The 18,493-nt window shown below is 39.3% G+C and overlaps 2 protein-coding genes across 3 annotated transcripts in view; one reads left to right on the forward strand and one right to left on the reverse strand.

Annotated features, from left to right (window-relative positions):
- LOC311304860 (dynein axonemal intermediate chain 1-like) overlaps positions 1 to 18,493 on the reverse strand; it is a 674,193-nt gene that overhangs the window by 190,936 nt on the left and 464,764 nt on the right. The gene's annotated exons all lie outside the window — the stretch shown is intronic.
- l3mbtl3 (L3MBTL histone methyl-lysine binding protein 3) overlaps positions 1 to 18,493 on the forward strand; it is a 67,400-nt gene that overhangs the window by 47,832 nt on the left and 1,075 nt on the right. For both annotated transcript variants that reach the window (XM_084432172.1, XM_084432171.1), the window contains exons 16-21: positions 802 to 904; positions 4,213 to 4,356; positions 5,271 to 5,375; positions 9,207 to 9,298; positions 16,606 to 16,760; positions 16,901 to 16,963. In XM_084432172.1, the coding sequence (XP_084288298.1) occupies positions 802 to 904; positions 4,213 to 4,356; positions 5,271 to 5,375; positions 9,207 to 9,298; positions 16,606 to 16,760; positions 16,901 to 16,963 (662 nt within the window). The remainder of the gene's footprint in view (positions 1 to 801; positions 905 to 4,212; positions 4,357 to 5,270; positions 5,376 to 9,206; positions 9,299 to 16,605; positions 16,761 to 16,900; positions 16,964 to 18,493) is intronic.

An 18,493-nucleotide genomic window follows, 5' to 3' on the forward strand; every position in this document is an offset into this window, starting at 1 on the left:
AACCAGAATGTTGAAGTCCAAATCAATGCCGTTTCAAAGGCTCTGCACGATCCCAGCTGAGGAATAGAGTCTTATCTAGCGAAACGATCGGTCATTTTCTAAAAAAAATAAAAATGTATATACTTTTTAACCACAATTGTTCGTCTTGTGCTGGTCTGCGACGCTCCAGGCATTAAGTCATCATGTTGGAAAGGTCCAACGCGAACAAAGAGGAAAACCTACGGACTGCAGCTTAAAAAAAAAAATATATATATATATATATATATATATATTCACACATTAAAAATTGAACACTATTAATAGCCTTCATACTCTTTTCTCTTTACTTTTGTTACTTTCCACTTTCACTTTTGTTTTGTCTACACACACACATCAATGTGCAATTAATCTACAATGGCAAACTCACTGAATCTGCTGTAAAGCTCCTCATGTTTGCGATACTCACATGACCTCTAGTTTGTCGAACACGCCTCCATGCTGTCTCTCCTTCACAAGCTCTCTCAGCGGTCATTAGGCTAACAGGTATTCATTTCAAGGACGTTTACACGCTAGTAAATGATCTGTTTTCATTTTTAATCGTCTAAACCATTTTGCAGCCACGGTACTTTATAAAAGTAGCCCAAACCAACGCAACCCACAGCTCTGTCAGTGGGTAATCACTTAGCAAACACAGTCCTGTAAGACTCCACAGTGCTGTAAACTGTTGAATCTCACTGTATATATGTCAACTGATGTTGTGGTTTCCAGAGTGAGGATGATGTGTATAATATGTGATGTGTTTCTGTGTGTGTGTCTTCATAGCTCCTCAGGACATGTTTGAGACATCTGAGCAGGGCGGCTGTCCCACGGCAGGCTGTAAGGGAGTGGGTCACATTAAAGGAGCCCGCTACTCTGGACACCACAGGTGTGTGTGTGTGTGTGTGTGTGTGTGTGTCCTGTCTTCAGCATCACTGCAGTCCAAAGCCTGTTTACACATACAGTATATTCACACGTCACATGAAGTTTTGGTCTGAATTAAATGAGGGTCATTTGCCAGGGGGTTCAGAGAGCTCTGTCTGAGACTGGACTTGATCGAACAGCTGAGCGGCATGTTGATGTCCAGGTCCATTGCATTTTCCTGAGTCAGATCCTTCTTTAATGCTTTAAACTAGGAATGTTCTGTACAAGATTCATGGGTGCAGTCTGTGACGTGCTGTCGATAACAGAAAATTATTTCAACTCGTCTCAGAGTCTGTAAAAACAACAGTAATCATATTAGAGTGATTTGTGGAGGATCATGTGACACTGAAGACTGGAGTAATGATGCTGAACATTCAGCTTTGATCACAGGAATAAATGACACTTTACTGTATATTCACATAGAACACAGATGATTTACATTAGAATAATATTTCACAATATTACTGGTTTTGTTTGTATTTTTAATCAAATAAATGCAGCCTTGGTGAGCAGAAGAGACTTCTCTTAAAAACATAAAAAATCTTACCGATCTCAAACTTTTGACCGGTAGTGTATATGTAACTGTTTACTTATAGTTTATGCTTAAAACAAGATAAAACACCTGCCAATGGGGTCAGAAAAACTGACTTTTCCATTTGCATTTTATTTTCCTGACCCTTATCTATTTAAGTATTTTGTCTAGTTTTAATCTTCAACTCACTCAGTTCTGATCAGTTTTTCCGAAAACAAGCTATCTTCAGTCATTGTGCTCCTCCAGTAAACATATCTTGCTTTAAGAATGTTGCAATATTGGTAACGCTTTAGATTACAGCCCGGAAAGTACTGCATAATTAAAATGAAAGTACAGTGTAACTTTCGGTAATTACAGTTTACCTATAAAGTACTTACGTGTAAGTATAGGGGAACAATATGTAAAGTCTTGGGAATAAAGGTGTAACAACCAGGAAAATACTGCGTTATTAAAACGAAATTACAGTGTAACTTTCGGTAATTACAGTGTACCTATAAAGTGCGTACGTGTAAGTATAGGGGAATAATATGTAAAGTTTTGGGAATAAAGGGGTAACAACCAGGAAAATAACAAATTATTTTTACTGTAAGTATTCCATGTAGTTACAGGGTAAGTATGACATTGCGGGCTGTAAATTAAAGTGGTGTTTCTTACCCTCTTGTTCCATGTAGTTACAGGGTAAGTATGACATTGCGGGCTGTAAATTAAAGTGGTGTTTCTTACCCTCTTGTTTCATGTAGTTACAGGGTAAGTATGACATTGCGGGCTGTAAATTAAAGTGGTGTTTCTTACCCTCTTGTTTCATGTAGTTACAGGGTAAGTATGACATTGCGGGCTGTAAATTAAAGTGGTGTTTCTTACCCTCTTGTTCCATGTAGTTACAGGGTAAGTATGACATTGCGGGCTGTAAATTAAAGTGGTGCTTCTTACCCTCTTGTTTCATGTAGTTACAGGGTAAGTACAAAAAAAAAAAACACATGTACACACACAATCTGACATCACTTGGAAAACCTTTATTTGAAAAACAACTTATTTCAAAACAGATTTACAACATATTACACTTCTTATTTATTTAATTTATTATAATATTTTTTAAATCAACTTTTCATTTCAAATACTAAAGTCCTGACAGAAAGTAGCATGTTTTGTCCTTTTTTGTTTCTCTTGCATGGCTTCCTCCTCCTCCTCTTGGTCCTCCTCTTCTTTTTCTATCGTTCCACTGATTAGCCTAATCTTAAGGAGTCTTTTTCTATTCTGTATTATGTATTAAAAGAAAATACAGTAGCCTACACCCAGAAATGTTATCATAATTTCATCTTTTCGCTACCGACCAACTGTCACCAGCGAGTGCATGAGAGTCGGCTTCATAGGGTCGGCTTGAATGGCTTCGCGTTTGGTGAAGCTTTAAGCGTTCATTGCATTCTCGCGGGAGTTTGATGTGAAACGTGCGCGAGAACTGGTGTCTCTGTTCTTCTGCATGGTTTGTTTTTCATTATTATTATCTGTTATTGTTTGTATTTTGTTGTGAGCAATAATAAAAACATTAAAAAAAATAATAATTCAACATTGGTTTTTCGGTGCGCTTACGTCACGCTTTAAGCCTCTGTTATTATACTCCAGTTTGGATGCATACACGACAGCTGCCCACAGCTCGGACGCGGACAACTTGTATTTATACTTTCTCTCAACCCTCTCATGAACGCGCAGGTGACAGTTGGTCGGAAGCGATAGTCTACAGTTTAAAAATTTAAAATATTTGGTATTTTTCTTACAAACGGAAACCAAGCAAGAGAAACAAAGTGCTGTAAATCTGTTTTGAAATAAGTTGTTTTTCAAATAAAGTTTTCCGAGTGATATCAGATTGTGTGTGTGTGTGTGTATGTGTTTTTATTGTACTTACCCTGTAACTACATGAAACAAGAGGGTAAGAAGCACCACTTTAATTTACAGCCCGCAATGTCATTCTTACCCCGTAACTACATGAAACAAGAGGGTAAGAAGCAACACTTTAATTTACAGCCCGCAATGTCATACTTACCCTGTAACTACATGGAACAAGAGTATATTTTCCCAGCATTAAAAAAAAAAAAGGTTGCAATAGTTTAACTTGCCTTGAAACTTAATCAGTGCACCTTTGCCATAATAACAAATTAGCCTACTTTATAAATGCACTGATATGTACCCCGTAATAAAAAAAAAAGCCTTTATGTATTTTTATACACTATTATTACAAAAAGGTGCAGTGTATGTACTCGCTAAATTGCTCCCAAAAGTAAGATTCTAAAATACTTAGTATAAATAATTTGCCTAAATAATTTGTTATTTTCCTGGTTGTTACCCCTTTATTCACAAAACGTTACATATTATTCCCCTATACTTACACGTACGCACTTTATAGGTACACTGTAATTACCGAAAGTTACACTGTAATTTTGTTTTAATTACGCAGTATTTTCCTGGTTGTTACACCTTTATTCCCAAGACTTTACATATTGTTCCCCTATACTTACACGTAAGTACTTTATAGGTAAACTGTAATTACCGAAAGTTACACTGTACTTTCATTTTAATTACGCAGTACTTTCCGGGCTGTAATCTAAAGCGTTACCCAATATTTGTATTGGAAAATAAGACAATAAAACTGATGAAGAAAATCCATTTTTGCAGCGTAGATACAAAGCAGCTAATGAACTACAATGATAGCAAGTCATGTTTGTGACCCGTGCTTCCTGGTGTTTCAGTGCTGTGGGATGCCCATATTCTGATATCAACCTTAATAAGGACTCGGTTCTGCCGGATCGCTTGAGCGGAGAGATGCCGGGAACCGGAGTGGGTCGCCCGCGCAGAGCAGAACCCAACGCAGAGACTTCAGCTGACGCTAATGAGTGAGTGTTCGTTTCTCAGAGGATCTGGTTAAATATTCACAAGGCCTCTATGATGGAGAACTGCTGAACTGAGCGGGAAATATCGTTGATTATGAGCTCAATCTTGCATTCATAGTTAAGTGCATAAGTTTGCACCCCCTGCGTGATGTTTATCGACATGACACGAGGAATCTTTACACGTTTTCCACACGACACAATAATAACACAATGGACACAGATCATCCTGTTGAAAGGTTTCTGTCCTCTTGGTTCTTCTCGATGATGAATGACAGTGTGTGTGTGTGTTGTGATAGTTGTGTTGAGTTGGTTTACATAGTCTTAAAGGTACAGTAGCAAAAACAGGCTGTTTCATTCTCACTCGGTGGCAGTGGCATTTTGCGATGCATTAAAACTGAATGACTCTGGTTATAATTAATGAAGCTGTCTACACTTTCGAGCTCACACACACACTTTTGAACAACCTCTTATCATTACATCAAAGTCAGCTCATGATGTCTCTGGCCTATTCATTTGATCTTATGTGTTGCTAACCATGTCAGAGATGGAAACACTATCTGGGCTGCCAAATAAAATTATGACATTTTTGGTGCAAAAAACTTGAACATTCCAAGTGGGCAAAAATCAAATGGAAAATGCGACAAAGCAATTATGGCTACTTGAATTATAATCTGGAAATTGAATATATTTATTTATTTCGTATAAGGGCATGCTCAGGAAAGAGTAACACTTGCTCATGCAAACACATTAGCATAAATTAGCATAGTCACACTTTTGATTTGCTTATCACGTCATGACAGGCCCTGAAAGCCACACCTGTGTTGTTTGAGATTAAACTGAGGATGCTGTCATGTCTGGCCTTCTGCACACCTTCAGTGATGTGTTGGTTTCTCACTGTCTCGCCTCCATTTCTCCAGCAAACCCGTCACCCCTGCCCCATCTCACCCGGAGAAACCCAGCACGGCAACCGTCGCCATGGAAACGACTGTAAAGAAGCCTGTCGTCACAGAGACCAAGCGAAGGTTAGATTCAGTCACTCACTTGGTGAGAGAAAATCAAACTTTTACAGTGTTTCTCAGTGACAACAAAACACTATCATGACCATTTTACAATTTAACTAATATACAACTAATGAGAATGAAGATTGCAGTAATGAGTTTAAAATATTATGTGTAATAAATGCTCCTAACAAATGCTTAATTGTCTGTATGCAAACAGAAGATCCTCTGACACACACATGCGAACGAACACACACAGCTGTCCTTGACGCCGTCTCACAGGCTGATTCACTGTTTACTGAGAGTAAAACGACGCTTCTCGGTTGCGCTGTTGACATAATGACCTGTTAGTCAACAGAGCTTTATTTTCCACACAATCTGTTGCGATGACTTGGTCCATACTATGGCTCTCTCCGTCATCTCGGAAGATACACTTGCTTGTTTATCCTGAGATTGCATTTCTCCTGTTCAGCTGTTCAGAAATAGCCTTGAGAATTTTCTGTTTACTGTACAGAAGGGATTTGCATAATGAGCTTTATATTACACATGAAATATATGCAAAATCATCCCTCAGCTCGAAATATTTGTGCAGATTTTAGATCCTTGTATCTGAAACATTAGTTTCCATTACCCTTCAAATTGTGCAAATTGAAATTGCGAGTTGAAAATACGCCCAATGGAAACACGTAATTTTCACAAAAACTCCCATTTATCGCAAAAAAGTTTTCCCGCTCGCATGAGGAGGTTTTTCAGGCAATTCGAAAAAGAAATATTTCACAAAACTGCAATGGAAACAGTGTTTGCGCATTTACAGTCACCTGACGTAGATGAGGCGGTGTGTTTGGACAGAATACGAGACAGAGCTCTTTATTAAACTCATATAAGACAGAAGAATTACAGGAATAATGGATTCTAAACCTCAAATAAATGCCACAATCAAGACCTCGAAGCAGATCTGAGGGAGAAACACCCAGAAACTCCTCATATGAGCCGCTCACAGTATAATAAGGGTCGTTCCTCACCATTAATGCTTGGATAACACACACACATCTCCTTCCATTAATAATAATGGCTAGTGCAGTGGCTGGGATATAGTACATAAACCTCATGGTTTTTGGAATGATTTTACTGATCGCGAGAGGAAAAATGAAGTTTTAGTCGCATAACATCAGTTAATGGAAACGCCGTCATTTCGCAATAGTCGACATTTAGAAAAAAATCGCAAAACTTTTGCGCAAATCTGTAATGGAAACGCGCCTACTGTCTAGTAAGCCCTTCAAAGCCGTTGGCTGTGTTCGAAATGCAATACTAGCATACTAGCTCACTGCATACTGTACATTTTATACTGCCAACGCAATCTGAAGCATCCGCATACTGTGGTCACATGACCGTACGTTAATGAGTGGTGTCCAGTTTTATATTAGAAATGAAAATGGCTGTTCTGGCATGCAGTAAGTCATTCCACAGATGTAGAAAATAACAGGGAACGTTCTCTGAGCTTTAGCTGTTCAGGCCTCGAAATAACGATAATTGAATGTTTGCTCAAAATGCTTGAATCTGATTGGTTGACAAACTAGTCTAATGTGTGCAGTTATTTTCATGGAAACGCAGGGCTAAAGTAGTTCTGGCAGGTCTCGACCGCATTACAGCTCCTTATCACTCCGCCAAATGATTTCAGTCATTTCAAAGGTCCTAAAGCCTTACAGAACCAAAACCCACAACGACACTGACCAAGCAAATACACCATAGGGTAAAACCGACAAAATATTTCTACGTTTTTTTTGCCACAGAATTAAAGTTTTATTATGCATTTATCAGTTATTATGGAAAAGCACATCATTCTCCCACTCAAATGCACACACTCGCATGTTGTCTGATTTTACCAGTAAAATAGTTTAGCAGCTTAAAAGCTACATGACGTTTCTCATTAGCGAGGTGCTGATAAACATAGTTTTGCTATTAGTAGACGCTGGAGCCGAACACTGTAGAGAGACGCACAGACTGAGGTCATTCACTCTCTCTCTCTCTCTCTAATAACTGCATTAGTCTGCTATCAGTGGCTTAAGCCTCCATTACTAGCTCGAAAATGACATTTTGTAATTAGAAACGGAGGTTTGGGATGAGATGCGGAAGAAATTAGTCCCACACACAATAGCATTTAAAGGACAAAAACCTGACAAATGTCTTGAAATACATCATCTGAACAATGTTTTGAGGTGCGATAACCTTAGCATAATCATGGCCGGAGTATCAGCTCGGGTGTGCATTATTTTTCTAATAATTCAACGGCCCCTTAATGTTTCCTTAATGTTCGTATAGCCACAAAAACATGTAAGGTAACACTTTATAATAACTGCATGCTATTAATCATTAGCTAAGCATTACTAAACAGTTAATTCATCATTTATAAAGCATTAATAGACATTAATAAGCAGTTTATAAATACAGCTATACATGCTTTATTCTTGATTTATAAGCATATCTATAATGTGTTTAATAATTGTATTTTCATACTTTATTAATGATCAATTTATCATTTCTAAATGAAGTATTGCATTATTTACAAACCAGTTACATTATTTACCATTATTTACAAACTAGGTGTTGTCATTGATTAATAAGATCACTTTAGTGTAAGTAAATGTAGTAGATTCAGGGAGTTATAAAGCGTTTAGTAGTGGTCAGTTCACTATGTTTGTGAGCTCATCTAAAGTGAGGACTAGTTATGCCGTTATAAAGCGTTTATAAAGGAGATTTAAAGACTCAGTTTTCTTCTAAACATCATTTATAAAGGAGATTTAAAGACTCAGTTTCTTCTAAACATCATTTATAAAGGAGATTTAAAGACTCAGTTTCTTCTAAACATCATTTATAAAGGAGATTTAAAGACTCAGTTTTCTTCTAAACATCATTTATAAAGGAGATTTAAAGACTCAGTTTCTTCTAAACATCATTTATAAAGGAGATTTAAAGACTCAGTTTTCTTCTAAACATCATTTATAAAGGAGATTTAAAGACTCAGTTTCTTCTAAACATCATTTATAAAGGAGATTTAAAGACTCAGTTTTCTTCTAAACATCATTTATAAAGGAGATTTAAAGACTCAGTTTTCTTCTAAACATCATTTATAAAGGAGATTTAAAGACTCAGTTTTCTTCTAAACATCATTTATAAAGGAGATTTAAAGACTCAGTTTCTTCTAAACAGAAAAAGGAAACAAACACACACAGTGATTCAGAACATAGAAATATTAACAGTCTTTAAATCTCCTTTATAAACGCTTTATAACGGCATAGCTAGTCCTCACTTTAGATGAGCTCACAAACACAGTGAACTGACCGCTACTAAATGCTTTATAACTGCCTGAATTAACCCTGAATTACAGTAGAAATACATGTTAATACAGCATTTATTAACACACTAAGTAACTATTACTATATGTCTGAATAATAATATGTATTTAAACAGTTTATTAATCATTTACTTACACTTTCTAAGTGATCTTATGAACCCACTGACAACTCCTAAATAACCGGTGTGTAAATAATGCTATACTTCATTTAGAAGCGATAAATTGATAATTAATAAAGTATGAAAATACAATTATTAAACTGCTTATTAATGTCTATTAATGCTTTATAAATGACGAATGAACTGTTTACTAATGCTTAATTAATGATTAATAGCGTGCAGTTATTATAAAGTGTTACCAAATGGTTTTATGTTCAAAGAACATTCAGAAATAATGTTTTCATAACTTAATGGGAACGCTAGAAAAGCACAAGTTTGCTGGAGTGCTGTTCTGATGATGTCATGATGATGTGATGATGATGTCGTGATGATGTTCTCCCTCAGGGTTGGTCGTCCCTGTAAAGTGCGTAAGGTGGAGGAGCCGCCGCAGGAAGAGGAAGTGGAGAGTGAGGTGTCATCAGTCACCGAAACCAAAGGTATATCTGCACCGACATCAGTGTATCTTCATACTATATTTACATGCAAAAACTGCTTCTTTATAGGTTAAAGCTGCACTGTGTGATATTTTCCCCCATCTAGCGGTGGAATTGTATATGACTACCCAGTGAATATTAGTTTCTGTTCCTTTCAATTCCGAGGGCGCCTTTAAAACTATTCATCACCTGTGATCCGTCGCAGCACAGATTTATGTTACAAGGTAAACAATACTTTTTCACCATTGACGCGAGGAAAAGTAACTTAAGTTATACTAGAGGTCGTTCTGGCATTATGCACAACCATGCTATGGTTAGACAAGCAACTATAAAACTTCGACATTTACACAAATAGGCTGAATTACCTGTCGAGAGGAAAGCAGAAGACTTCGGCGTCCGTTTTAATATCTTTGCTCCTCATGAGCTCTTTCCATCTGGGAAAAGTTACTCCAGTATTGACTTTGGTCTTTCTGATTTGCCTGTCGCGTTGACGTTTTAATTCTCTCTCGACTCTCCTACATGTCCTCGAGAATAGGCGTGATCCTCCATCTTCAGCAATCTTTCAAATCTGCCGGCAGTCGTGAGTAATCTCCCCCTCGCATTCGTCACGGTGCCACTGAGTGTAAAGCGCGAAAGGCGAAGCTTGAATTTCCAGGTGTGTCCCTCTTTGGGGAATGAATTTTCAAGATGGAGGCGCAACATGGCTGCCGCCATTCGAGAGACTCGCGCGTATGTATTATAAATGGCAGATTTTACGCTTACGAGAATACTTTATTAGTTGGTGGAAGTAATTACACATGAATGAGCACATATACTTTTGATAGAACAAAGTGTTTTTTGCTAAGAATCAACTTAAAAAGTTACACAGTGTAGCTTTAAATCAGGTGGAAGGGGCCACCTAAGGTAACGGTCACACACAGCAACAGAATCAGTGTCTGAAGCGTGTGAAATTTAATGTTGATGATGTGATTCATATTTGCCGAAGAGCGGAAATCATTTCTCCCTGTGATGACTCACTCCATCTCTCTTTCTGCCTTCCTGTTTCGTGCTGGGATTGTGTCTCCTTCCAGAAGAGCCGGTCTCTCCCTCTTCCTCTCTGAAGGTTTAGTGGCAGGCACTAATGAGGAAGAGGGTTGGATTCAAACAACAGGTCCTTTGTTCCTCGGCTTAAAAGCTTTTTAACTCCGTCCGGTCGCAGAGGCAGTCGGAGAGGGAAAGATGTGAGGGTGGACTTGGAAGCGTCGTGGGCGTTGCGAGGGATAATCTTCTGGGGCTCGAGACACATTTAATTGTAATGTAAGAAAAAATGATGAGGACGTTAATGAAGAAGTTTATTGCAGCTTAGCAGTGTTAAAGGACTTGAAGCACCTCGGGTCACAACATTCTAAACTCAAACGCCGCGGATACAATGAGTTTATTTTGATCTTCTCCACGATAAATCAAGCTCTTTTAGCCGGTGCGCTTATTCTACTGAAAGCAGATTATTTCATCCTGAGGAGTTCACTGACAGGAATTAACATATGGCATCTTTAGATGTCTCTTGAAGTGAGATGAAGAGAGGTGCAACGTGCGCCCCGATATACTTCAAGTGAAATCGAAGAACGAACAAAATTGGATCAAAAGTTCTTTTGGAGTTTGTTTTGGGAGTTCGATAAGGCAAATTTCGCTCCGGCTGGTAAACCCCTTCGACCTCCCATTGGTCTGTGGCGATGATGATGTAATAGGTGGGCGTGGCTCTGAAGCTCCGCCCTCTTTGAGGTGTAAATCTTCTGCGGTTCATTTCTTCTGTTCAGACGCGAGTAAAAAACATGAACACACTGGAGAACCGCTTTATAGTAGAAACTGAAGCTGTGATTCTAACTGACACTGTTTTTCATGTTTAATACAGTAAAACTGTAGCAGCAATCTATAGTATAAAGTGCTGTAGAAATAAACGTGACGTGGCTGGAGTGCTGAATCACAGAGCTGGTGTGAAAACTGATCAGATGCTTTCTGAACTGCTGTTTTCTCACCGCTGGCATTTATATCGTGTGTTTATTTAGTTATTGAGAGGAAAGCGCTCTGCACATATTTACATGAACTAGCTCTCAGCAGCGTGGACGCCATCGGGATGTTCTCTAACAGTACGTCACTGAAAAGGAAAACCTATTTTGATCCCAAAGCGAAGAATAAAAAAGCAAATGAGTATATCAGGCCTTTAGGCTCATCCTGGATCATTTGCAGAGGTTCAGTTGAAGAGCAGTGATCCAGTCTAGAGATGACGAGAGCCATGACTGTCCCTGATGGTAAATAATGCAAATCTGCATGAGCGGCTGGCAGGGCCTGGGGGGTGTTCGGCCGGGGATGTGACTTTGACACGGTTCCTCTAGAGGATGAAGCCGGACTCAAAGCAGCAGAGAGCGGTTGTGATGGGAGGATCTGGTGATTAATGGTGACGTGAGCTGCTGACGGACACACAGATTGAGCACAGACGGTTTGGAGGCAGCTCTTGCAGGCCTCAGGGATTGTTTGTATGGTTAGAGTGGGTTGTAAGGCAGTGGAGTTGCCCGAGTCTGCGTGAGTGTGGTGGGACAGATGTGTTGATGATGAATGTGATTGCGGACCAAAAACCTTCAGATTTGCGCACCTGTGCATATGCTTAAATACGGTAAATCCAGCCAGAAGTTAAGTGGAACTGTGGGAGTTTCTGAGGAAATGGGTCAATCCCACTATGCAGTGCATTTCCCCATCACACATGCCATAATATATTGGATAAAATGTAAAATTTTGGCAGATTTTCTTTTAGCACAGAATCACAATTAAAAGAACATAGGGGTGAATTTAAAGGGATAGTTTAAATTCCCCCAAAAAACTGTCCTTATTTACTCACCATCATGTGCTTTCACAACAGCAGGACTCAAAAGAAGATATTTATTCTGTCCATATTGTTTTAATTGATTGTTGAACTGTGAGACATGAGACTTTAATTTTAAAAAAAGACTAAACTGTTTATAAAATTCAGCAATATTATCAATTTAACTGCACTGATACTATCAAATGAGAGCAAATTTGAACTGCATTCACACACTAACTTTGCAACATCAACACTATTATTCAAATGAACTTAATCAACACTAAACTGAATTGATGTGAATAATTACACTATTTTCTTCTGTAGAGCTGCTTTACAGCTCAATTAAATGCGTTGTTTTTTTATTGATGAACTTTGCAGCATTAACACTGTTATTTTCCAGTTAATTTCTGTGAAGCTGCTTTGAAACAATCTGTATTGTACAAAGCGCTGTAGAAATAATTGTGACTTTTGCACTGGCATCCCATAATGCGTTCAGATTCTAATACCTCAATAATTATATGAAACAAACATAACCTAATATATGCACTCTCGTCGCCACTTCATTTGTCTTTTTGAGTTTCAAGTGCAAGTTTGTGTCATTTTTTTACTTTTCACTGGAATACATTAGAGGATGATTGAGGAGAGTTTCATCCAGGTTTAATAGACTGTGAGAACAAACATACTCTATTGCCACTTAGATATCTAGATGTACTCTGCCGCATGGTTTTTATGAATTCCCTTGAGGAAGTGTTTTTATGACAGCTAATGACTTGGATAGGGCCATTATCAGAGACATTTATGTGTTTATATAACAGACATCAGATGGTTCCCACTGGCTATGTGCTCTGTTAATGAATGTCTGAAACTTCCATAGCCTCATAAGTGTGCAGTGATTATCCAGTACTGACTGCACTCATTCACCTTAGTGTCATCACTAGAGCGCTACTCGCACTGAAGTACGAGCATGTTTTTTTCTTGAGAAGTTGTGAAGGTCTGAATATAAAGGTGCTTTCACACTTCGATTGCACCCCCTTCATCTGCGATTGTGTTCACACTGTGTTTTTGTGCCAGAACCACGGTACATTTGCATCATCAAAGCGACAGCTGTTGCTACTGAAGAGCCCCTTTCACACAGAGATTCCGGAAAATACGCGGAAAATGTGTCCCGGGATTTGTCCCGGGATCGTTTGATTTTGGTTCATTCACACTGCCAGTGATTTTCCGGAATCTGTAGCTGCATTTCCATTACCCTACAAATTGCGCAAATTGAAATTGAAAATTGAAAATACGCCCAATGGAAACACGTCAATTTCGCAAAAACTTCCATTTATCGCAAAAAAGTTTTTACGCTTTGTTCACACAGGGCGCGTTCTGGGACTGATCCCAGCAATGTTACTAGGCCCCCATCCCGGCATCAATCCCGGGACGTGTTTGCGTTCACACAGAAGGCACTCTAGCAATTTTACTTCAAACAATCCCTTCAAACAGAGTGTTCAAATCAGAGGCTAAAATCAGGCTAGGAAAAATGCCTTTTATTTCTAAATTATAAAAAAAATGTATCTTAAAAAAATACTAACATTATAAGGGAACCCCAGGAAACATTATAAAATAATAAGATAATCCATGTCATGGGACCTTTAAAGACCATCAGCCTGCGCCCTGCAGAGTTTCATGACTGAACTAGATATTTAAGAGCGTTCACATTGTGCTGAACAACCTCCATACCCGTGTTAACATCACAGAGATACTGCTTTACCTGCCGTAGATCACAACTTCTTATTCAATAAAAGTGCAGACTGACCTTTAAAGGTGCAGTATGTAAGAATGACAACTAGTGGTTGAAATAGGTACTGCAGTCAAATTCAAAATATCGGACATCGTCGTTTCTCCTGCCTCCTGCTCCTCAGACTGGACGGCGCTCACACGGGTTGCCACGCAACAGGAACGAGCGCAATGGACAATGAAAATTGGTAAATTGGCAACGTGCAGTATCGCACAGACCAAAACAATAACGAACATTCCAGCCTGGAAATGCACATTTCAAAGTAAAATAACTGGCTGTAGAAGTGTTTTTATCAATATATGCATGTTATATTAGCATGTTTCCTCAATATATGCAAACATTTTATGCTTTAGTAGAGTGAAAAAGTTACACACAGCACCTTTAAGTGCAGATAGATGAAATCTTCTTGTATTGACGTTATCTTGAGATAAGCACTTTCTGAAAACGTTCTGGGCTGTGTTTCCCGAAAGCTTTTAGAAAACGCAGCCCAGTTCCTTTCTGTTCCAGCTTCAAAGAAGGACTCTGTCAGAGTGAATTAGCCATGAAAGGCCTGCGGTGGGTGAGGGTGTTGAGTCAGTGTTTGGCATCCAGCACGACGGCTCATGAGCGCTGTGCATGCCACACTGAAGTGGACCAGTTGAGAAGCTGATGAATTTACATGGCTTTTGGCGCCGCAAGAAGGCTACTTTATTCGTAAGGCTGTTCCGAACAAATGAAAAAAGAGCAACACCCACAAGGTGACGTGCACAAATGAGGAAAGTAATTTTGTCATTTATGAACAAGATTTACTTTTACTGTCAAATTTCAACAAACATCTCTCAGATTTCAACAGTTTAATTAGTGTTACTGCAGCCAATTAGACCTGCCACTGTCTATGACGTCATCAATAATAATGAAACGGCAATAATGCTGAGAAAAAGAGAAAAGTCACTCTTGCTTGTCTGTCATGTATAGCGTGGTAATAGTCAGATGCATGACGCAGGATTCAAACATGGATACTTTTAACGCTTTCCTCGCCATTGACTAGCCTGGAAATCCAGACCTAAATCTAAAAGATTAATGGTCTGGCGTCGACTAATGAAAATCGCCCAGATCGAGGGGCGGCACCAAGCATGCATTTGAAAGTAGGATAACACTACGACCAATCACAACAATAAACCCCATACGCTTAGCTACCAGCAGAGCTAACTGGTAGATTAGACTCTTGCTGTATCCGGTCGGCAAAACAGCAAAAACGGCCTTCTTGCAAAGGAAGGATTCGAGCGCTGTCGAGCGCTCTCTTTTAGATAAAAAGCCAAGTCTAACTCGTTCATTGTAGCGGCCAAAGCCGTTTCAAACAACTGGTGTTCATCCATAGCCATCTTGCAATGTTTACTAATGACTTCGACGTCACAGCGCTGTCGTCATCTCGCCTCTGGCCCGCCTATATCAGATAACCCGATGTGATTGGTGCAGCTCAGATCGAGGGGCATATTTAATGAGCATCATTACTGGACCCCAGAGTAACTCACTGAGCAAATTCAACTTGTGCTCTCGCGAGAACTCTTTTTACCAGGGTAGCCATTGACAGAATTTTCCAGCAATCCGTGTTTCCATTGTTATACGGTAGGGGACGCTATTACACATCTTCTGAAAGACAAAATAGTTTTCCACTTTTTGACTGCATGGTAATGAAACTGAAAGACGTGTTGGTGTTCAGTTTCATCTAATTGCTTTGATAGCATGGGATTTCTTGGATTCGGAATATATTTCAATATGGTATTACCGTAGAAATGGTGCAGATTTCTCTTATTCATGTTTGTGTTGTGTTAGGTTTTAACTTACTGTGAACAGAGAATGTAAACGTGTGCAGTCTGGCCTGTAGGGTCATTGAGTTTTGGTGATGTTTGTGTCTTAAGTGAGAAAAGAATTCATGTCAATTGAAAGATGTCGGCATTGAATGCATTTTGTGTCAAAGCAATGATAAATGATCCTCGGTTTACCTCACATAGACTGATGCTGTGATCCCTGTGTGAAGAGAGTAGAAAAAGTGACCTAAGTATTGAGAAATGTGTCCTGGTGAAACTAGTGGATGTTGATCATTAATATCTTTTACTGTACATTTAATTGTGGACTCTCATTTTTGCCTATTTGAGTCAAAGCTGTGATAATGTAACTATAGCAGAGCTGTGTGTCCTCTTGCCCTCATGAAAATGGATTATGGATTATGGATGGATATTGATTATCATTAAACGGATTTAACGCAGTGTCTTGTTCCTTTCTCAGGTTACCAAGGTTACAGTCGTAACTGAGATGTTTTCTTCCAGGAACGAACACGTCACAATATTCCTCATTATAATAATTCATATGCAGATTAAAGGGGCGGGGCCTGGTTGAGTTAGTTAGTAGTGTGTTAAACTAGCGGTTATGGTAAGGGGCGGGACATTTCCCAAACACACTCGACCAATCACGACACACTGATCCAGCTGACCAATCAGAGCACAGTGTGCTTTTCAGAAGGAGGGGCTTCATAGAGACAGGAAGTAAACAGAGCGTTACTGACAGACTGGGAAGAGAGGAGCCGCAACAATGGAGAATATGAGGAAAATAATCAACATTCAAGCAGGAAAACCTGTTCTAGTAGAGCCTGAAACAACAGCAAGACTTTGAGAAAGTCTTTAATAACTCTCCCTTCTCTCTCTCTTTCTCTTTTAGAGTTGACTCTGCAGCAGGCTTTGCACCAGTCTGTATTCATGCCATGTTCCAGCCCGTCTCCCAGCATGCCTCACTGCTGGGATCAGCACAGCAAGCTGCTTCCGACAGTGGCGGGCATCACGGCCGGTAAAGTGGCAGCGTGGAGCGTGGATGAGGTACACAGATCTGCAGATCACACCTGTTACGCTTTGTTGAGTTCATGCAAGTGTTATTTTAGGTCAGCTGATGTGTTTTGAACCCAGCTGTTGTAAACTGCAGTGTCGTTCCTCATCTAATCCTCATTGTTATTCTGTAGGTGATTGAGTTTATCCAAGGTCTTCCAGGCTGCAAAGAACAAGTGCGCACCTTCAGAGAGGAGGTAAATTATTCCCTTTAATTACGAGCAGAGTTAGAATGACTGAATCCTCAGAGAAATGCTTAACTAGTCCTTCATCGTGAGGAGTAACTGGAGCATTTAAGGAACAGAATCTCATGGTGCTTAAGGAAGAGAGAGCGAACGGTGCATGATGGGATATGTGAGAAGATCTCATTGAAATCATTTTTAGGCATGTCAAGTCATCCCACGTCACTGCATCTCGCCTGTTTACCACTAACAAGAGTGTTAAACAGGCCAGAGGGCTAGAGCTTTAAATAATCCTCTATCTGCTCTTCCTCCCCTCTCTCTCTCTCTCTCTCTCTCTCTCTCTCTCTCTCTCTCTCTCCTCCTGTTCTCTCTGTCTATCTGCTCTTCCTCCTCTCTCTCTCTCTCTCTCCTCCTGTTCTCTCTCTATCTGCTCTTCCTCCTCTCTCTCTCTCTCTCTCTCTCTCTCTTTCCTCCTGTTCTCTCTGTCTATCTGCTCTTCCTCCTCTCTCTCTCTCTCCTCCTGTTCTCTCTCGATCTGCTCTTCCTCCTCTCTCTCTCCTCCTGTTCTCTCTCTCAATTCAATTCAATTCAACTTGCTTTATTGGCATGAACAAAGAAACATGTTGTTGCCAAAGCAGTTTACAGAAAATACATTACAATACATATCACATATTACAAATACAAATAGAAATACATATAGTAGGTGTCACATATATTGTATACAGTGTCATAAACATACAAAATACTACATTTCTTTTACAATATAATGACTGTACAATCCTAAACCAGTGTAATGTTGTGATCTTATAGTGGGGAGTCCCTCAGGCTGTGGCAGGCAGGGACTTCCCACTATAAGATCACAACATTACACTGGTTTAGGATTGTACAGTCATTATATTGTAAAAGTTATCTCTCTCTATCTGCTCTTCCTCCTCTCTCTTTCTCTCTCTCTCCTCCTGTTCTCTCTCTATCTGCTCTTCCTCCTCTCTCTCTCCTCCTGTTCTCTCTCTATCTGCTCTTCCTCCTCTCTCTCTCTCTCTCTCTCCTCCTGTTCTCTCTCTATCTGCTCTTCCTCCTCTCTCTCTCTCTCTCTCTCTCTCTCCTCCTGTTCTCTCTCTATCTGCTCTTCCTCCTCTCTCTCTCCTCCTGTTCTCTTCTATGTCTTTACCTTTTGTTTTCTAATTGTATTTACTGTGTGCAAATGGGAACTGCATGAATGAGTGCTGACAGATATTGGGGTCCAAAAGTCTCAGATCGCTGGTGAAAATTATTATATTTTTGTTCTCTCTTTTATATTATAAAAACTATTATTGGGTTCCACTAATGTGATAGGTCAAGGGTTTTTGCAAGAATGCTAATATATATTAGAACAGCAATGCTTCTCTTTTTTTTTTTTAACTAGGTAAGTAACTATTGCATCTAAAATAGAAGTTACTTCAACATGAAACACTTCTTGTTTATTGAACTGCTGGATTAAATCAGTGTCAGACTCTTAATATCCCGCAGCCAATCCACTCATGCACACAACTGTCATGCGCAATCAAT

The sequence above is a fragment of the Rutilus rutilus genome, assembly GCF_951802725.1.
Source record: "Rutilus rutilus genome assembly, chromosome: 15".
Lineage (NCBI taxonomy): Eukaryota > Metazoa > Chordata > Actinopteri > Cypriniformes > Leuciscidae > Rutilus > Rutilus rutilus.